The 22,269-nt window shown below is 37.2% G+C and overlaps 3 protein-coding genes across 8 annotated transcripts; 2 read left to right on the top strand and 1 right to left on the bottom strand.

Annotated features, from left to right (window-relative positions):
* Positions 1 to 1,077: 1,077 nt before the first annotated feature.
* On the top strand, positions 1,078 to 5,578 carry LOC118433226. Of its 6 annotated transcripts, none has more exons than XR_004833256.1 (6): positions 1,087 to 1,235; positions 1,301 to 1,454; positions 2,116 to 2,792; positions 3,116 to 4,624; positions 4,709 to 5,061; positions 5,188 to 5,578. XR_004833256.1 is itself a non-coding variant. In XM_035844925.1 (4 exons), the coding sequence occupies exons 3-4, from the start codon at positions 2,470 to 2,472 to the stop codon at positions 3,738 to 3,740; spliced, it is 948 nt and encodes a 315-aa protein (XP_035700818.1). In that variant the 5' UTR covers positions 1,087 to 1,235; positions 1,301 to 1,454; positions 2,116 to 2,469; the 3' UTR covers positions 3,741 to 5,578. The 6 variants fall into 6 exon arrangements, 1 of the variants encoding a protein (XP_035700818.1); XR_004833257.1 differs by having other exon boundaries at positions 3,116 to 4,854; positions 4,961 to 5,061; XR_004833258.1 differs by having other exon boundaries at positions 3,116 to 5,061; positions 5,188 to 5,244; positions 5,383 to 5,578.
* A 1,029-nt stretch (positions 5,579 to 6,607) lies between these two features.
* Positions 6,608 to 10,007, top strand: LOC118433192. Its single transcript, XM_035844878.1, has 4 exons — positions 6,608 to 6,805; positions 6,933 to 7,082; positions 8,478 to 9,145; positions 9,376 to 10,007. The coding sequence occupies exons 2-4, from the start codon at positions 7,017 to 7,019 to the stop codon at positions 9,998 to 10,000; spliced, it is 1,359 nt and encodes a 452-aa protein (XP_035700771.1). The 5' UTR covers positions 6,608 to 6,805; positions 6,933 to 7,016; the 3' UTR covers positions 10,001 to 10,007.
* Positions 10,008 to 12,913: 2,906 nt separating this feature from the next.
* Positions 12,914 to 14,312, bottom strand: LOC118433213 (keratin-associated protein 5-1-like). The gene is made up of 2 exons (XM_035844907.1): positions 14,049 to 14,312; positions 12,914 to 13,977 (listed from the first exon to the last, which is right to left on the bottom strand). The coding sequence occupies exon 2, from the start codon at positions 13,961 to 13,963 to the stop codon at positions 13,256 to 13,258; it is 708 nt and encodes a 235-aa protein (XP_035700800.1). The 5' UTR covers positions 13,964 to 13,977; positions 14,049 to 14,312; the 3' UTR covers positions 12,914 to 13,255.
* Between the last annotated feature and the right edge of the window lie 7,957 nt (positions 14,313 to 22,269).

The following is a 22,269-nucleotide window of genomic DNA, read 5'->3' as shown; positions in this document are numbered from 1 at the left end:
AAATAGTTAATTTAGGAATTTATAGCCGATTTGTGCTGTTATGATTTTCCGCCCAAAATGTAATTCGTAATTACTCAGCATAGGAATTAGCTAGCGACTTGAAATTTTCAGGGATGATGTGTCACATGCCCCTTAATGTGAAACAGCAATAAAACAAAAATCGCTATTTTATCGAGTTGGTCCCTTTTCAGGCGCACTGCCACATATAGTTATGAATTTTAACATGTAAATTCGAATAATCCGTCATGATTAGCTACAATTGTCCTCCCCATCACTAAAATTATCCTGCCTCCTGCACCAACGTCCTTTTCAACTTGGCGTAAATACATATTCGATTGCATTAAATATTACATATCAAAAAATGATATAAATATGTATATATGTATATGTATGATTATTTATCATGTCTTTTGTCATATTTCGGCTAAAATTGTGTGCATGATTATATCTCTCTTTTGCATGAAATCCAATTTCGCTGGCAAAGCCATGAGATTTTAGTCCGCAAATTTATCCAACAATTGGTCATGTTTTTACATATTTCGCAAAATTATTTCACAAACTCATCCACACCATCGCCAGCAAGAGAAATTACAGAAATCAATAGAAACCGTACCAAATATGTGGGTGATTATAGTAGATTTGCGACACTGTGGGCATTTGCAAAGCCATATTTTTGGAATCCTGAATTTTGCGAAATTTTGTGACACATAAATACATATGTATGTATTTTACCACGAATGATTCCGTCCTTTTCCCACTTTATCCATCCCCACACTACTCGTTCTGCATCCGTCATCTCTCTCTGCGTCCTATTTTTAGAGCATAAAAGTGAATCTCCATGCAGATTCTTACTCAATGCATTAGGCACGTCCACGTAGTATGTCATCAAAAATTAGGTGGGTGGTTGAGTGGCTTATTGTTAATCTTAGCATGATTAGGACAAGGAAGGGACGGTGGGTGGTCTAAAAATCGGTGTTTTTTGATGACGTAATATGTGGACGTTCCCAGATCGCGTATATAATTCAACTTGTGCTAGAGTTTTTTCCTCGGACATATTTATTGCTGCTGCAGAGTTCCAGACGTTCGAAGGTTTTCTACTTTGCATACATAATCATGCAAAGTAGACATGAACTTTGAATTGTATACATATATTCACTCAGAAAGCGAAACTATGGCATTGCAAAATTAACTTTCACCAGTTAAGCAAGCTACATTCAAGTAAATTCATCTACATAGTACGGTTTGTTAATAACATAGTTGACAAATGTCAATTTTTGGTGACCATTTCACATTTTTGCAGGCTATTTTTCTACGTAGTTACCGATCAGAAAAAGAAACTGTGCAAAAACCATGCACGTTTTTTGCGAAATAATACCCGATCGGTTCAAATGGCAAGTATTGATTTAGGAAATTACACACCACTGCAACAAATCACACCTCCCCTGAATGTATACGTAAGTCAAACCATGAACATTGAATTTGTTATTCAAGTAATTTATTTTGATTTTTAAATCAAGGTTTCCATCATACATGTTTAATTTTTTCATTTAAAAGTCAACCATCCCGATTTCTGCCTTAAGATTTTCATTCAGATTGAGTCATTTTCCGTCAATTCATTTTCATTTTCTTGCTGGATTTCTTACTTCGTTCCATGTATTTAGCTTATGGATCTGAAATGACGGAATCCTTCAGACATTTTCATTCAAATGAGGGGAAATTCATAATCAATCAAATGAATGAAAATGAACAGGTTTCAATTCATACTCTGCTGCCATTTTTTTTAAGCTCATGTTACTTCACTTCATTTGGCTTCACCACCACTGGTAGTATAATTTTGGTTTATCCAATAGATATCATTACTGCTTGGTGTAACGTTAATACTGGATTTCTAAGAGAGTACTCAGGATCATAGATCGGATATTTTGCGTACTCCGGCCTCCGGCCAGCCACGCGTACTCCGGCCTCCGCGTACTCCGGCTTCCGGAAAAAGTCGCGTACTCCGGCCTCCGGAGGCTGGAGTACGTACTCCAAGCCCGGAGTACTCCGATCTATGCTCAGGATAGAATTTATTAAATACCAGTTTTATAAGGGTGTATTCAACAATTTTTGTTATAGACCATCACCGCGATTTGTTTCTGGCTCCCGCTCTGCGCCGTAAAGCGGTGCCGCCTCGTCTCCAAACTTTGGAACGCTGGAGCCATTCCAATTCTTTTAAAGCGGTCCACCCTCCGACTAAAGTGCAACGATATTAACGAAATTTCCAGAAATGTAACCTTATTCACGGAAATATCCTCCCTCACAATTCCCGACAATGTTCAAATCACAATTTTAAACCGGACACATCTTGCCTACAGTCATATCACGCGGGACATTTGGAAAAATGAATTTGCCGGATTTTACGCCAAAATCCCGGGAATAACGTCCTGATCCTTCAAAAATTTGACGCTCTGCTGGAACATTAATTCCCACATGGAAGCCGACTTGATCCAGAAACTTATTCAAAATTCTTCCCGCACTTTAACCCAGCTGAACATTTGTCCCAGCTACGACTACACTTATACTGTAGATGACCTACCTTTGCCCGAGTTTGATCTGACATTATACAAATTCGACGCTGTTAAAAGCTTGGATTTATCTGGAATTTATATTGATGGGTTTATAGTGGAAAATAATTTGGCCAAAGTGTTAACATTTGTCACCCAACTGATGACCGTGTTTGACAAGTTGGAGGACCATACTGTACACGAGTCCTTGATAAAGTTGCTGGTTGAAATAGTCGACGTAATTCCTAGGTGAGTGGTCTATGTACAGTTAGTGAAGTTGTAAGAGTTGGAACGTTACAAATTTTGCTTCGTCAACTTTAAATTTATGGAGCATGGCATGCTACCCTGGGTTTTTTAGCGTTGAGCAATACCCACGGGTAGTTGGGGTTGTCAGGGTTTTAAAATTATTTACGTTTACAATTTTATCTCCAAAATTGAGCCCATATTTTTTATCAGTGATGACGACATCAAGTGTAACTATCCATGCTCTTACAAGTTCAGTACGGGAATTTTTTCCATTGTATTTACTGCATCTCAGAAAATCATGGTAAAAATCCTTATCCAATTTTTAGAACAATGGTCAACCTCACAATTTCTGGTGGAATATTCCACGACGAATTACAAGACCTTACGCAATTGAGTAATCCCATCAGAAATCTATCCTTTAAAGAGGTCGTCGTCCATAAGGATGCCAACCCTGACATTATCCCGCAACTGTACAACCTCCTATCAAAACATGCCCAAACCTTGGAACATCTCACCTTAAGATTCCCAACCTGGGCAAATTATAACGACGGCTTAAAGCTGCCCGCTCTTTTAAACCTCAGACGATTTTATCTGACCATCCCGCCGTTAAAGTATAACCCGAATTTTTACATTTCTTTTCCACCGGAAACCCCGAATTTATGCACGGTTTTCCCCCTCCTAAGAAAGTTCTGCTTAATCTTTGATGTCGGATGGGAGAGTGATTGGGCATCCTGTTTCGAGTCTTTGTTCACTAACGGGGTTCCCGTTTGTCCGAGTGTGAGACACTTTGAGATAAGGGATGCCTGCTGGAAAAGACCTTGCGTCATTGTTAATAACGGGTACGAGCTTGACGTCAAATATGCCCGAATTTTAAAAATATTTCCAAACGCGAATAATAAATTTGTTACCGATTTGAGAGAATATTTGGAAAAGAAGGGAACTTATTTGTAATTCCATAAGTAACACGTTGAAGCAACGCGTCATTTCGCACTTTTGTATAAAATTTACAAAAATGTGTATCATTATTTGAAAAATTAAAATTTGAAATTTTATTTCATAACCGTTTAATTTGATTTACGATGTGTCAAATTCTGCTGAGGGTTCTTGCAATGAAGTATTTAATCGTAAACTGTTTTCTACTTAAATATGTTTGTAGAGATAAACCAGACCAAGCGTTCCACAAAACGGTTTCGCAGGAGAAGTTGAGACAGAGTGAGAAAAGTGGTTCGCGGTGGGTTTCCACCACCACTTCGAGTCAGGGTCGTATGAAACCCATTTCCCTTTGTCTCACTTTCTCCATGCAGCCATACTATGCATGTATGTATGTTACGGCTCTTGCAAAATAAGCCCCTCCCACAGAAACTTTGACCTGAAAAATCTCCTGGTTCCCACACTTTTACTTCGGACAACAAAAGCTGAAAATATAGCTCTTCTCAAGCAGAAAAATCTGGCATCAGGTTGTCAGAAGTAAAAGTGCGGGAACCATGAGTTTTTTAACGATTTATGTGTAGGTCAAAAAACCGCCAATTTTCGAATTTTGAAACTTTTGATGCATCAAAATGTTCGTATTCATAGGACAAGTCAAATGTCAAATACAACTTATGGTCTAATTCTTATGTTACAGAGTGTACATTAGCTTTCTCATTTTTTCCAGTTTCCTTCCTCAATTTTTAAAAGGGGTGTGGTTTCATATAATTCTAAAATAGCTATGCTACATTGATGGTTGCGCCCGAAATTTTGCTTGTAAATTTTTATATTTGATTAGAAAAAATCGATGCAACGTGGAATGGAACATATCCAATGGAACATCTCTGTATAGTATTTACGTAAATATAGTAAGAAACTGTTAATTAGAAAATAGGAAATTACAAATATTTTTTCTGAATCTGATAAATTCCTTTTGTAAATCTGAAATACAGAATGACAAAAACAGGGTTTCGGAAATTCACCCTTTTTTGGATAATTCCCATCACAGTGGGAATAACTGTGAAAAACTGGGAAAAATGGGAAAAACTGTGAAAATCCCAATTTACGGCATTTTCAACGGAAAAAGTCTTATTTTCTCGTGAGTCAAATGGGTTAATGTGGGATCTCTCAAACTAAGAACTGCGCTCGATTCAGCTCTCCTTGAAGGCATTAATTAATTGTGGTTAAATATTTCTTGAAAATAGTTGGAGATTTAATATTTTCTAAGATGGTTAACACTCGAAAGAAGGCTTCAAAAAAAAGCATTTCCTGGTTTTGGTGGGTCAAAACCTTCAAGATGCAGTTGGTGAGTAAATTAAAGAGTATATTATTAAAGTAATGAGTAAATTATTTCAATACGTGCCAGTGCCAATATTTTGTGCCCGTGTCGTATAATTCGTTCTTTTATGTCTAAAGTAATTCTTTTTAATAGACGACGTACTGTCAAATACGCAGCCCGAACATTCTAAGAGTGAAAATAACGACGGTGGTAATGTGCGATAATGTTAATTAACAATATAAACAAAATTTAATTGTGTGAGAACAAGAGAAAGTAAACAATTCACAGTAGTTTTTTAATCTTCGCTCCTTTAACGTGTATTAAATTACCCCAATTTGATTTTCACAGTTATTCACAGTTATTCACAGTGAGGTCTGGTGGTAATTAACGGTAATTACCGTTAATTACCGGTGGTAATTACCACCCGGTAATTCACACCCGGAACCCTGGACAATAATGACGAAATGTGTCAAGACTCATGTACACCCAAATATCTACACATGTAACAGAAATTTTTACTTGGAATAAAAGTTGTTTCATATTAAAAAATAAAGATTTTTGTGGGAGTTGCGTTTTTGGTAATTGACATAAACATGTACATACACTTTACAGTCACGTATCAAAAATTCGGAAATTTTCGGGGAAAACGACTTTACGTATTTGACAGTGTTTATTATTTTTGCATGGTGCACATTTGCCTATGCGGGGCTGACTTTAATATTGTGGCAGAAACATATGTACATATTTGCACCCTACTAAAAAGTGTGGAAAATTAACCCCAGACTGAGCAAAAAAAAAGGATAACACAAAAATCCGGAAAAATTTATCCAATTGTTGTGTAATCCTCACTCTTAGGAGGAGAGACCCTCTACATGTCATCTTCAGATCTTGATGCCTTTTGGACATATTGGAGTACCCTATAAGTCTACTAAAACCCTGAAGTGGTTTGATACCATGGCCCCATTTGCGCCCGCCACATCCACTCAAAGGTGTAAAAAACATGAAAAAAAGCCTGTTTTCATGTACTTCAACTGTCACCAAAAATCAAATTTTGCTCGGATTTTGATAAAATTAACATTTTTGTGATCCCAGATACTTGGGTGATCATATCCAGTAGCAATCTCAACTTTTTTGAAATTTTGAAAATTTTCGAATAATTCATGAGCCCAAAAATTTCGAAAATTTCAAAAAAGTTGAGGTAAATTTAACACAACTCTTATTTAGAGTGTACATACACACATTTTGCCAAGAATTATTCTGCCCACTTCTCACTTTTGTTTACATAATCAAGCCCCACACCACTCATTCGCCCGTCATCTGTCTTTCCCTCCTATTTTTAGAGTATATTTAGTCCTGCAGATGCAAACAAACGTGCAGATTCTTACTCAATGTATCGGGAACGCCTATGTATTACGTCGTCAAAAGGGTGGGTGCGTGGTTTTGGTTGACTTACGTATCTTATTTTACAATTCCGTACTCCTTAATGTTTACGTTGGGTGGGTGAATGCTAAAATATGACATTTTTTGATGACATAATATATGGATGGGCCCAACATGGAGAAACTGGGTGTTCGAACTCTGCTGGTACGTGTATCTGCATTTCATTTAACTTGTGCCATATTTTTTCTTCATATTTTACGGAGTTCCATACGAGTTTGGGCATTTCTACTTTGTATAATAATTTTGCAAAATTTGTGTTAAATTTAGAAGTTTAGCGTAGACACATGCTCACTTAGAATGTATCAATTCCAGCTATAAAAAATTTGCACTGGTAAGCCAAACTACAGACATGCAAAAAAAATTGTACATACGTATGTGCATCATACGTTTTATTAATTAAATACTTAATTAGTCGATTCTCTAATTTCAAATTTGGTGATCATTTCACGTTTTTATAGGCACATGTACATAATCTGAAAAAAAACTGCAAAAACAATCTAATTTATTGTGCCGTAATAAATAGTATCCCGACAGTTAGAATAATGTCACATCTGGATTTCGAAGACAACTCGCCCACCGAACAAATCACACCTACCCTGAATGTATACGTAAGTTAAACAATACGTACATGATCTAAAAACTGAATTAATTAATGCAAAAGCCAATTAAATTACATAATTTTTAAATGTTGGTTTTCATCCATATTTAGTAATTTTATTTATTTATGTATTGTTTCGCTTGAGGAGGCCCATTCATCTAATGCACAGGGTGGTTTAAATTTCTCGCAAAATTGGAAAACTTTGAGATGGGCAAATAGGCCAATAAATCTCCCTGCTTTGCATACATAGATACGAAGATTTGGAGTTGAAATTCTTATTAATTTTTCAACTTAAATTTCTATACTGATCGAACATGAGGACAAAATTCTTTTAAACTTGTAACCTTAAGGGGCAAATTTTCTGTAACTAGTGAAAACTGAGGAATATTTCCCATTACAAAATCATTTTCATTCAATTTAAATACTTGTACAACTCCGGTGTCATGCAATGTCAGAATTTCTCAAATGTAAGTGAAATATGTAAAACATTCCCTGCAAACAGCTCCGATATTACCTGTCCTGGTATTGATTTGGTGATAATTTCCTACTCCGTTTGTACAAGTTTATTTGTGCTTGATACATTTTTCATAACCACCACAATACAAAACTGTATTACTCATTATACTGTGACATGTGTGCGCTATACGCAATATGTATGTAATGGGATAGTATTTAGCTTCATACATTTGCATGCTACATATATAAGTTCATTTATTAACGAATTCAAGAACAGCACATTACAAGAGCTAGATAAATACATCGTTGGCTGACATACGTCAGGTGGTGACAACTTTGGTGTGCCGATGCTAAGGTTTGGGGTTAATCTACAGACCAACAACCAAGATTGCTTGACACTTTATCATAATACAAGGTTACGACAATTGCTTCGAGAGCCTCAAAAACCTTCATTTTCGAAGTGCTAATTATTTGGGCTGTCGCTAACGGTAATTAAAGCAAAAATTTCTTCCGGAACGCCGAAATAGCCGATATCACATTTATACATAACTGCACTGATTCTTGTATCTATGGTTAAAACATTAATTCGAGAGAGCGAAATGTGAGTATTGACAATTTTTGTGCGGTATGTTTCTGGGCGACAGGTTGTGCGGCGCACACTGGAGTCTACAGACTCCAGGCTTTTCGAAAATTAAAGTTTTTTAGTCGTTGAAGCCATTGTCGCAACCTTGTAATTATTACTAAAATTGTCAAGCAACCTTGACCAAAAACCAATGGGATATTTTTGCAATCTTAGAATGTGACTGTGGCATGACCATACCGGTAGAGTAGTACATATGTATGCATACGTAAATAAATACTAATAAATAAATAAATAAATAAAATACTAATAAATAAATAATAATTTAACTCGAGCTTCCTAACAGTGTGCAAAATATTTTTGTTACAGACCATCACCGCCATTTGTTCCTGGCTCCCACTCTGCACCGTGAAGCGGTGCCGCCTCGTCTCCAAACTTTGGAACGCTGGAGCCATTCCAATTCTCTTTAAGCGTTCCACCCTCCGACTAAAGTGCAACGATATTAACGAAATTTCCAGAAATGTAACCTTATTAACGGAAATTTCCTCCCTCGGAATTCCCGACAATGTTCAAATCACCATCCTAACCCGGACACATCTTGCCTACAGTCCTATCACGCGGGACATTTGGAACGATGAATTTGTCCGATTCTACGCCAAAATCCCGGGTATTACACATCTATCTTTCAAAAATTTGACTCTCCACTGGAACATTAATTCCCACATGGAAGCCGACTTGATTCAAAACCTTATTCAAAACTCCTCCCGCACTTTAACCCGGCTAAATATTTGTCCCAGATATGACTACACATTTGACGTCGATCTCATACCTTTGCCCGACTTCGTAAATAAATTCGACCCTGTGAAAAGATTAGACTTATCAAGAATGAGGACTCATAAGTTTGTCGTGGAAAATAATTGGCGCAAAGTGTTGAACTTTGTTACACAACTGATGACCGTGTTTGACAAGTTGGAGGATCTTATTTTGCACAAGACCTTGACCAAATTTCTTGTAGAAATTGTCGACGTAATTCCTAGGTGGGTGGGTGGTCAATATATATACATATACAGCAAGTGAAGTTATAAGAGCGGGAAGTTCAGAAATTGTGCTTTCTTCACCCTCTAATTGTATGTATACATAAACTCCGTTTCAGAACTGGTGATATTACCGCCATGAGTATTATAAATATTTTGCAAAACTTGTTTAAATTTCCGTACCCTGTGCTGCACTCAGAAAATAACGATACAAATCCTTACCGAATTTTCAGAACGATGGTCAACCTCACAATATCTGGTGCAATAATGCACGACGAATTACAGGACGTCGCACAATTGAAGAATCCTCTAAGAAAGCTATCCATTAAAGATGTCATCTTTGGGGACGATGCCAGCCCTGATATTCCCCCTCACCTGTACAATCTAATCTCAAAACATGCACAAACCTTGGAACTTCTCACCGTACGATTCCTAGCCTGGGAATTTTACGACGACTTAAAGTTGCCCGCTCTTTTAAACTTGAAACGATTTGATTTGACCGTCCCGTCGGTAAGATATGGCTGGAATTTTTACATTGATTTTCCACCAGAAACCCCGAATTTGGCCATGGCGTTTCCTCGCCTGAGAGAGTTCTGTTTAACCTTCCATGTCGTGTGGGAAGGTTACTGGACAAACGCTTTGGAGTCTTTGTTCAGCAGTGAGACACAAGTTTGTCCGAATGTGAGAAAGGTTGAGATAAGGGATCTCAACTGGAGAAAAACTTACTGCTTTGTTGACCGAGGGTACGAGATTGACGTTAAATATGCCCGTATTTTTAAAATATTTCCAAACGCGAACAATAAATTTGTGCAGGATTTGAGAAAATATTTTGAAAAGAAAGGAATGTTGACTATTTAAATGAAATTTGTCATATTATTGTGGCCATAAATTTATGCATAATAAATTTGTATCGTGTAAAATTTGAAATTTTGCTTTTTACAACCGTTTTATTCATGTAGTTTACTAGTCTGACGAAACACATTTCGTAGAACGGTTTTGGCATGGAATTGCATATGTATCTAATGTTAAGTCGTTTTCTACAAATTTACAAGAAAGTGCAGATCATAAATTAGGAAATATTATCAAGGATTTTCCATAGTGGCGAAAATGACAAAAAGTGTCGAAATTATTGTAAAATAAACCCAAATCATTAAAAATTCTAAATTGAAATAGTAATTATTTCATTCCAGGAATTAAAATTTGGTGAGCTCTTAATCCTGCTGATCATGTATATTACGGCGGTTTCCTTCTTCATATTCGTGGACGTGGTGCGTGATCCGGTCGGCGACAGTACGGGCGAATGGGTCATGATGGTGTTCGCCTCGTCGTGGCCAATCTTTGTAATTACCCGGCTTTATGCGAAGGTTTGGATGGCCTGTAGCGATCACGAAGGAGGTTATTAAAAAATTAGCGAATGGTTTTTAAATACACCCTTAAAAATGTTGCTGACATCTTGAAACGTAATTGCACACTGAATTCTAAGGAGGAGAGCTTCACCACCTGCCCTTCTGGGATCTTGTTGTCCTTTGCATATGTGGTAGGGTCCTATGAGTGTACTAAGACCCTGAAGTGGTTTGACTCCATGGCCACATTTGCACCCGCCACACCCACTTAAAGGCGCCAAAAACACGGAACAAGCCCTGTTTTCATGAGCTTTAAATATCACCAAAAATCCAATTTTGCTCGGATTTGGATAAAATTTGCATTTTTGTGATCCGAGATACTTGTGTGATAATATCCAATAGCAATCTCAACTTTTTTGAAATTTTCGAAATTTTCGAGCTGATGAATTATTCGAAAAAATTCAAAATTTCAAAAAAGTTGAGATATCTACTGGATATGATCACACAAGTATCTGGGATCACAAAAATGCAAATTTTATCAAAATCCGAGCAAAATTGGATTTTTGGTGATATTTAAAGCTCATGAAAACAGGGCTTGTTCCGTGTTTTTGGCGCCTTTGAGTGGGTGTGGCTGGCGCAAATGTGGCCATCGAGTCAAACCACTTCAGTGTTTTAGTACACTCATAGGACCCTACCACATATCCAAAGGACATCGAGATCTGAGAAGGGCAGGTGGTGAAGCTCCCCTCCTACGTGAAGTAGGTAAAGGTATGCTAAATCTAGAGTAAGGTGAACTTTATCAAGTGTAAAGTTTCCTCTGGATTTAGTACAGTTTACTTGCATAATTTAGAACTCGGGGTGTATTATTTCTCAAAAGGGGAACATTTTTTTAAGTGTGTAGCATAACTTTTTGTTTAGGAAAAGGCGATTGCATCTGCCCTGAGAATGGAGGAACTGAAGGAAAAACCTGGATTGCTGGGAATGGAGGCATATTTTGCAGAGGTACGCATTGCATTACACGTCTCATTTCAAAACTGCGATTAGTAAAAATGGAACTAACAATACCTACTTGTTGGTTGAAATTGTCTGAATTTCGTGTAAAATTTTTGAAACTGGCAGAAATTTTGCAATGCATGTCAAGTTATGCATTTACATCGACGGACTATATGTAGCTCGTTCAGAATTATGCTCGGTTAATAATTGGCTGTGGATTGTCACCACTGTCTCCACCGAATGGCCTTCTCGAGAAGTTGTGATTAGCCAAAATTTAGCACATAAATAGATTTAAGCCTTTGTATTGCATGATTTTGAGAAAAACTCAAAAAAATGACCGAACGTATGTATTCATGTAGATGATTTTTGGAACAAAAAATTGTGAGATTTTCCAGCATACAAACATACCCCATGGTTTTCTGTAGTATTTTTTTTAGCCCGAACCAGGGCTTATGTACCCGTTTTGTCTGTCTGTCTGTCTGTCTATCCGACGATAACTCTCTTTAAACTTATCCGATCGACTTGAAATTTTCCACACATCTAGACTATGCAAATACACAACTCGAGTTCGAAGATGGGCGACATCGGTCAAGTGGTTGACCGGTGGGGGTCATCGGAGTGGGTGGGGTACCGTGCACCAATATTTCAAAATTATAGTGGAAAGCTGAAATTTGGTACAGAGGTAGTAAATGGGTCCTAAAGGAAGGATATGAACTCAAATTGGGAAATTTTGCATCTTGAGGGACCCTATGGGGTGACCCCTACTGATTTTTCAAAGTCGTCATGTCGAACTAAAATTTGGCATTTAGTTTTCTTATGGCTCTTCATGGAAGAGTATACATTGGAATTTGAAAAATTTTCATCTGGAAGGACCCTATGGGGTGACCCATTAACCCTGGTTCGGGCTTAGCAAAGCTGTACTGATAGGTTTTATATTTTTACACCAGTATATTTTTGACAAACGTAAATTACAAAATGAAAAAAAAATGTTTACTTTTTTCTAAAATTTCAGCTGAATAAGGTCTACAACCTATTGACCAATCATCCGACGGAGGTCTCGCTAAATAATTACGTCAAACTGAATAACGCCTTGATTTTGGGGGTAATATTTATTAAAATGTGCAATTAGAACACACATCATTTTATCCATAACGATGGTATTTTCGAATTTACAGGTCTTTGAACAAGTTTTTACAATGTTCATCTTTAAAATCTTTAACTGCAAGCTTTTAACTTACATAAACCTTAATACTTTAAATGAACAGTGCGTGGTTATTTTCTCATCAGATGCAAATATATACTTCCCACAACCCTAAGCATACTACACTCTAAATAAAAAGTAAGCAAATTGCTACTGGGCGGTGTCTATAAATATATGATCTCACCGGTTTGGTAGCGATTTTCTACAGAACTGTAGTAAATTTGCTACCATATTTTGACTAACCGTTACGGCGGGGTAAGGAAATGCTACAAGATGGTAGCAAATTTACTACAATTCTGTAGAAAATCGCTACCAAACCGGTGAGGTCATATACATATAGACACCGCCCAGTAGCAATTTGCTTACTTTTTATTTAGAGTGTAGTTAAATTTGTGATTGAGCTTAGCTCAATGAGCTATACTAGTTTTGGCAAAATAAGATACTTCCCTGATTAGTGGTTCCGTAGTCTCATAAATTTTTCAATTTGCTAATTTCATTGCGTAATACTTCCACCGACCTCCCCGTCTGGTCCTGATTGTTGTTGGACTAACGCGAAATCGGGTCCCAACTCAGACGTCAATATGTCGCAATTAGAAATTTTTTAACTAAACCTGCCATCTGGCGGGATTCTGATTCCGTCGTTGTCAAGTCAACCAATTTCTCCTCGATTGGCTGGCCGATATTTGAACACGCCTCGCACGGACACCCATTCCCACGAGGTCCGCTCCCTCCACATTTCTCCCCGCAATCCTCCCCACACCCACACTTTCCCTTCCTCTTCTTCCCACAATACCACATTTCACCCTCTTTTCGGCACAGGACTCCGTCTCGATTCACCCTGAACCCGACCAGCTCCACGCATGCGTGGCACGGACACCCGCTCAGCGGCCCGCACTGCCCATCGCACGTCCCACAGCGACACGCCATCTTCCATTTCCCGCAGTAAAACAGGTTCTGCGGTGTCATCGCGGTGTCACCACCGTCTCCCAGGGAACCGCCCGGTTTACCCAGATCTCCCGCCGAATTCACTCTGAAACCGAGAAGTTCGACACATTCGGCACACGGGCAGCCGGACTTCGGACCGCAGACGAATGGAAATGGACAGTTCCAACAGCGGCAGGATTTCTTGTCGGGGAAAGTTCTCCCGCAGTAATAAATTGAGGCGGGAGGCAGCCCCGTGTCCCCGCCGGAAGTGGGGGAGGAGCCGGTACCCAATTTGGCATCGTAACCAGCCAGGTTAACAGTCCTTTTAGGCAGGGACGATTTTCTCCCCTTCGTCCACATGGTGAAGTTTGTCTCTGAAATGGAAATTTTTGGAAACATTACAGATATGTAAAGTGAGCTTTGTAAAATTCTTAATTGATTTTACCCGCTTTTACAAAATTACGTAAGGCCTTGTTTTATCAGGGTACTTTATAACGCTTCTATCTTGAATATCTACTTGATTTGTTTTACTTTCACTTCAAAGTTTGTTAAATTTTCATAATTTAGTCTCCGAGTTAATATTTCTTGTAAATACGTACCTTCTGAAAATGTATTTTTTGTAGCAGAAAATCTTGTCAATTACACAAAACTAATCAGTGTTTTGCCAAAAAAACTTTTAAACTAACAGTTGTCAATGTGTGTATGTGTATTTAACGTGCAAATATTTTGTTAGACTTTTACCTTCCTGCTTATGTATTATTAGATACATACATATCTCCATAAAGTTCCAGGTGCTCCTGTGTGTGTTTGTTTGTTCATACTTTTCCAATCAGTGGGAGGTATTGCACACGTAGACTAATGAACGGGCCGTGCAGAAGTCATGAACGGAAAGTCATGCCGGAAAGTAATGGAATACATGTATGTAAACCATCCAGACTTACATATTCCGACGTGTCGCCCCATTTGCATATTTATTGCGACAATAGACAGAGTTTGTTCAAAGGCAAAAATAAGATTTATGCGAATTAAATAACAATGTGGGTATTCACGTCAATTTCGTAAAAGCCGTAAACGTCGCTTCGCAACATATCTTCGCAAGTTTGCGATGTTTGGGAAGAGTTGCGATGTGACAACCAATCAGATTGCTTTATTTTTTTACGAAACATGCGAAGCAAAAGGGCATCTATTATCGTCGTAAACTATTTTTCGCAAGCTCGTCGTCAAGTGAAATTTTGATTTCTCCTCATTTTGGAAATGTTGCCAGACAACCTTATACTTTTCCTTCAAATGAATTTTTTTTTACAAATAATCAGTTTACGAATTTTTATGTAAAATAAGTCGTTCACGACACCGATTTCGCAAACACCGCAAAGTTGCGAAGATGTGTTGCGAAGCGACGTTTTTTAGCGACGTGAATACCCACAATGACTCACTTGACAATCAACAGTGTACCAAATTCTTTATGATTTATGGACGACCCCTACATCCAGACTTAGAGAAACTGTATGATTCATTGGATCGCGTGCTTAACTCCTTCGACTCGTGTAATAGAATGAATGAAAAGGGATCGCATGTTAGGGGCCAGGTATAAAGGATGACGCTTTTTAACTCTCGTCATCCATACACAAACGTCTAATGGAACCATTGCCATTTGGATGTGACGCACTGCTACTACTTCCATCACAATCGGCGACATGCTTGATGTACGGTCCTTCATGTGAACAAAAAAAACGACAGAAGCGCAAGCATTTTTATGTATAAGATACACATGTACATATTATATACATACATATGTACATGTGTTTGGATATACATATGTATGAACACTATAGGAAGTTGGTTATTTGCATATGTGTGCAAGTATTCAGGGTTTCGATTGGTAAAAACCAAATTGACCAGGGCAGCGGGAAAAAGTAGGAAAAAGGCATTTTTATCACCCGCCCAAAATAGGTGGGAAATGGGAAAAATGGAAGAAATGGGAAAAACTCTGGTTTGGGGCAATCAGAAACAACTTCTTCAAAACTAAAGATTTTCAAAATTTGACTTCATATTCGTATTCTGCATCAAATTCTGAGAAAATAAGTTGGTAATACGGTTCATTTCGAACAATCTCTAAAATTAACATGTATTCATATGGGAAAATTAAAAAACAATCAAAATTGTTCAAAAGTGTCCGTATTACATATCAAAATTTTCAGAAATTCGTGGAGATGACGAATATGAAGTCCAATTCCGAAAATATTGATTTTTAAAGAAGTTAGCCATCCCCATAACTAAATACATGGGCAGCCATATTTTCCCATTTTGGACGGTAAAAACCGTTTTTCCCGGATTTTACCACTTTTTCCCACCTGCCGTGGTAAAAAATCGCTTTCAACGGGAAAAACGAAACCCTCCAAGTATTGTCTCGGTGGACACATACATACTTCTAAAATTGCCATAATTTGCATACACATCCGGCATTTTGCCATCAAATCTGTTCTGATAATTTTATTCGCAGTTGGAAATTTTAATTTTATTGATAACACTTTGCAACAGTGGTCAACGCCGACCAATTCGGCGGCGGCGGCGCGGCTCGGCGTCTCAATGTTGAAGGAATAGGGAATAAGATTTATCGGCGGCGGCGCGTAAATTTTCTATCGGCGTATGGCGGCGGGAGATCGGCGGCGTTGACCTCTGTTTTGCAACAGCCTGTGTTGCAGAGGAATTTATTTTTTCTTGTCAAATTTACCACAAAGTTGGTCCGTTCATATTTTATTTAGCTGAGTAAGAATTTTTCGATTCAACAATAAGATCCACCACTAATTTTAAAATTTGGAGTTAAGTATTTTAAGATGCTACTATAGCCGGTGTGTGATAGTGGAAACAAGTTTTTTTGGGGGGCAATTACCCTGGGGGGCGTTATGGACTTATAACATGGTATACATAGGGAAATTTATTTCTCTGGAACGGGTGGATGGAATTCCAAAATCTTTTTTTTGTTGTAATCTGTACCTAAATACCTCCACCCTTTTTTGGTATTTTTCCGAAATTCGAATTATGAAATTCGAAAAAAAAATTCGAAATTTTGAAAATTCTGAAAATTTTGTGATTCAATTTTAAAAATTTTGTTCATGTTTAAAGGTAAACACTTGTGATAAGAACCGTGAAATGGTTCACAGATGATGACAGATGTTCAAATTTAATGTGGATTTGCATATATGGCAAATATATTGCAAATTTATACTTTTAATTCTAGTCAAAATTTTATTTCGTTGTTTTATGTTTTAGTGCTTATAATGGGGGCTAGTTTTATTTAAATAGTACAATAATAGTCCTATTTTAACACATTAAGCGTATTTTGCTGAATTTTAAAATTAGTTATTGTGAAAATAATTTAATAAATTATTAGCAGCTTGCTATTCAGTATAAGCAGATAACGATTTGCACAAATCTGTTATTTCATACGTATCCAAAAGTTGCAAATATTTATTCATTATTCACCAAACATTAACGAAGAAAAACTGTAAGTTTACAAAAATATATTTCTACTTATTTTCAAAATATTGTTTTAATGTCATAAATTAGTCAAAGTTTTCATAAATGAAGTAAATCATGTAAGAAAGCAATTCACGCAGTGATTTGTAACTCACAGTCACACACTACATCCATATCACAAACAAGCAGCTACCACATTCCTGTGAACAAAACACATTTCTCCTATTAATCCTAAGAAAAGAAAATCCCTGAAATATTTATCAGATAAATTCAGAAAAATGCGCTTAATGTATTAAGATTGGACTATTATTGTGCTATTTAACAGGGATGGGCAATTGCAGGATTACTTTAATCAGAATAAGTAATCATATTACATTAAATGTAATCCGTTGTCCAGTAATCCACGAAAAATTCACATTTTAAAGTAATCCGTAGTCCGTAACCCTAACTAGATCTGGAAATTATGTGTAATCCGTAATCCCAAATTTATGTACGAAATTGGAAAATATAATCAGATTACGGATTACTTTGTTGGATTACTTTGCTCCTGTAAACGGCATGACAGCTCCATCTTGCAACTTCTCCAGAGTCTGAGTCACTTCCTGAACTTGATTGCCTTCTGGATTCTTCAGCAGAGGTGCAAAGTTTAGAGAATTTTGGAACAATTAAGATGGGTTTACATACTTACTGCAATACATTTTTATCTGCCCTAAGAAACCGACAGTCGGATGAATCATTCAAAGCTCTTGTTGTTTGAACTAATCATCATCATAAGTTTGACGCTATTCAGAATAAATCGTTGCAAATAAAATATACCAAAGAGGTGGGGTGAGACGGTCACGCGATCATGGCATGCCAAAGCTATGCCTAGATTTTATTTTTGAAATCCCCGCCCAAAACTAAGTGTAAAAGTATACAGACCAAAATTCGACATTTTCGACTATGGCGTCGTCGACACGGTCACTAGGTCATGTCACGTCAAAACTATGGAGATTTTTGTAATCCTCTCCCGCAACTACATCTAAAACGGCCAAAACAAAAAAAAATCGACACGTTTTACACGTGGCGTCATCACCGTGGTGCCGTGACATTATGACCTACAATTCCTATTTTCGAAGTAATCCGTACCTCAAACATTAGAGTCCCGTTGGCGAAAACCGCATGTTGAAATTCGAAACCGTTCTAAAGTTATCGTGCATACTGACCGGGCGGACAACACTTTTCCATAAAGGGATTTCGCTTCTCTTCACCCCCTCATACACAAATATTGATTTTTGTAATCCAGATAATAATCCGTAATCTGATTACTGTAATCCGTAATCCACATCATTAATTTATCCCAGTAATCCAACAAGTAATCCACATTACTTAAGGAACGAAGTAATCCCAATCCAGTAATCCCATAATAATTTTTAAATTAATTAATCTGTAATCCGTAATCCATCGAAAGTGTTGGGATTGCCCATCCCTGCTATTTAAATAAAACTAGCCCCCATTATAAGCACTAAAACATAAAACAACGAAATAAAATTTTGACTAGAATTAAAAGTATAAATTTGCAATATATTTGCCATATATGCAAATCCACATTAAATTTGAACATCTGTCATCATCTGTGAACCATTTCACGGTTCTTATCACAAGTGTTTACCTTTAAACATGAACAAAATTTTTAAAATTGAATCACAAAATTTTCAGAATTTTCAAAATTTCGAATTTTTTTTTCGAATTTCATAATTCGAATTTCGGAAAAATACCAAAAAAGGGTGGAGGTATTTAGGTACAGATTACAACAAAAAAAAGATTTTGGAATTCCATCCACCCGTTCCAGAGAAATAAATTTCCCTATGTATACCATGTTATAAGTCCATAACGCCCCCCAGGGTAATTGCCCCCCAAAAAAACTTGTTTCCACTATCACACACCGGCTATAGTAGCATCTTAAAATACTTAACTCCAAATTTTAAAATTAGTGGTGGATCTTATTGTTGAATCGAAAAATTCTTACTCAGCTAAATAAAATATGAACGGACCAACTTTGTGGTAAATTTGACAAGAAAAAATAAATTCCTCTGCAACACAGGCTGTTGCAAAACAGAGGTCAACGCCGCCGATCTCCCGCCGCCATACGCCGATAGAAAATTTACGCGCCGCCGCCGATAAATCTTATTCCCTATTCCTTCAACATAGAACTATGTATGATTAAGTACATACATATGTATGTATGTACATGAAATTGAGTTTGCTAGAGTTAGAGTGAACAGTAATTTTTTACGATTTAAGAATTATTTCCAAAATTTATAAAGGTAGCTTCAAAAGTTTAAAAGTATAAGGACAATTGTATAAAATATATCTTGGCCGGCCCTGTAAATACAGCTACAGACATACATATGTATATTTAGGAGGAGGGACCCTCTACATGTCATCTTCAGATCTTGATGCCCTTTGGACATATTGGAGTACCCTATGAGTCTACTAAAACCCTGAAATGGTTTGATGCCATGGCCCCATTTGCGCCCGCCACACCCACTCAAAGGTGTAAAAAACACGGAAAAAGCCCTGTTTTCATGTACTTCAACTGTCACCAAAAATCCAATTTTGCTCGGATTTTCATAAAATTAACATTTTTGTGATCCCAGATACTTGTGTGATCATATCCAGTGAAGTTTTCGAATAATTCGTGAGCCCAAAAATTTTGAAAATTTCATAAAAGTTGAGATTGCTATTGGATATGATCACACAAGTGCTTGGGATCACAAAAGTGTAAATGTTATCAAAATCCGAACAAAATTGGATTTTTGGTGGATTTCACAGTTGTACTATTTTTTATTGAAATCCTCATGCAATTCTCCATCAGAAACCATGTTTCAAAGTTTTTTATGACCCAATGTGGCAAAGTGATAGCTCGGCAAAAACAGCATGTTGCAATTTTTGATCAACATTTTGGTAAACAAAAGATCTTCATTGTGGACGGTTAAAATGTTCACCAAAATTCATGATACCTTGGAAAATTGAATTTGTTCGAATCCATGCCGGATCCAAAGAAAAATTCCTTCACAAATGAACGGATTAAGTAGAACTATGACCATGGCCCTTAATTTGAACCTTGGACTTATGTCGCTAAGATGTGGGGAGGAACACTTGTTAAGTGCACGCTAGCTAAAACTAGACTCAGATGATGCGGGCGCTGATCATGCGGTACGCACTTAAAAAATGGAAACGGTTACTTTGAACAGCTGAGCAAACTTTTGTGATTGAGGTCAAATAAAACAGCAAAAGGACCGTATTCAGACCTATTAAGTCCAGACTATTCATAAAAATTTCAAAAACGTTAATTTGACCCACCATCCTGGTTCTGTGATTTTTTTATTAGACAAAAGTTGGATTTCGTTGAAAAAGTGATTTTTCTTACTCTGGCGGTCAAATTGCGTGTCTAAACTTATTTTTTGAATTTCTAGAGCGAATTGTGGAACCCCTGTACCACTCCTAATTCAAAAATAGCCACTAGACATTCAAGGAGTGTCCTGTCCTGTCCTGTTGATGAGGCCAAAATAGGAAATAGGTGATTGAAATCTAAAATTCGTGACTCAATTTCATATCAAGAAAAAAAATCACTGTCATTGAACCTCGACCTTCCGGACTATGTCATACCTTCCAAACTGGAGCCAGATGCACCTGCTAAACCGTGTAAAAGTTAGAAATCCGAAAAAAAATCCATCGTCTAGAAATGAGACCAATATCTCCTGGATCTCGTGCGTACCGTGAGTGAGACACGGACACAAAGACTTTGGGCTAGTGTCGCCCCGAAAGTAGGAAGTTTTGAAAACTAGTTGGTCTATTTTGAAGAGAATTTAAAGGGCTTTCTTGTGATATCATTATTTTTTAAAAATTCAGAAAACATAGCCTGCTATACTAATTTATGCAGTCTACAAAATATATGGCACCACCAGGTATAATTGACCAAGTATGTAAATCATGCAACTCTTCTCCATCATGCGTAAATACAAAGCCTAAATTTGCATATTAAGTATTTATTAAATTATACTTAAATTATACAAATTGCATACTTTGCTGTATAAGGTTTACAATTTGCACTTTACAATTTTCGCTGAGTGAGTGCACACGACTGATAATCATAATCTTATCATCTGTATTGCTTATCCTAATGACTTTTTTCCTGCGTCGGCAAGGATTAGGGTGCCTATTGAAAATCCTGGTGTTCGCGTAAAATTTATGACACTTGAGGCATAACACCTTCTTATCGATGTCTACGACTATCTTATCATGCACCGTGGTAAAGTGGGCAAGCTGTTTTATTCTGTCGGTCTTAAAATTAAGTTTACACGGCCGACAACACTTTTGTTTTTCTGCAATTTCATTTTCTGGGTTATCTGACACGTCGGAGTCATCGTCACTTTTTGAAGTGAGAGGATCAGGCGTGATGTCGTCCATCTTATCGTCTGGGTTATCGTTGATAGGCTCGACCTTTACGGAGAATTCTTCTCCCACCTCAACGAATCCGGTTAATTTTTGGTCGTCGTCACCATTGTGAGAAATTGGGTCAGCAGGACAGCCAAGGTCGGGTGCTATTTCATGAGAAAATTCTATGTACATTAACAAGGGACGTCTCCCAACATTTGCTCTCGGATTTTGACCAAATTTGATCACAAATTTAATTTGGTTGTGAAGTTTTTGCCGAGATATTTGCACCCGAAGAGGAGAAAATGTACGGTAAAGTTGAAAAATTTTACACTTTGCAAATTTACCAAGCGTTTAAAGATCTCAGCCAAACATTCGCATCGGCATTTAGTGCATTTTACAAATTTCATATTAAATTTGTAATTGATTGATTGGTCAAATTCTTAGAGCATACGTTGGGGGACCTCCACAGTATGGAAGATAATATAACGGCATAATTTAACTATAAATAGTTTACATTAACATGATTAATCGAGTAGAATGTTTATGATTTACCACTAATTTTGGATTCAATTCGTAGCTTGGTGAATCGTCCGTCATCGACATCTGTTGGTTGGAGTTTTATCGAGAATTTTGCCCGGAATTTATTTAATTGTTGATCAACGTCATGATTAGAAATCTTGTCAGCAGGACAAGCGCTTTTAGCAGCTATTTGCTGAGACCCTTCTGCGAATATAAAAGCTTAATTTAATTACAGTTTAATTTGAAAC

This window comes from Folsomia candida, unplaced genomic scaffold, assembly GCF_002217175.1.
Source record: "Folsomia candida strain VU population unplaced genomic scaffold, ASM221717v1 Fcan01_Sc044, whole genome shotgun sequence".
NCBI classification, from domain to species: Eukaryota; Metazoa; Arthropoda; class Collembola; order Entomobryomorpha; family Isotomidae; genus Folsomia; species Folsomia candida.
This window is presented reverse-complemented; position numbering and strand designations above follow the sequence as displayed.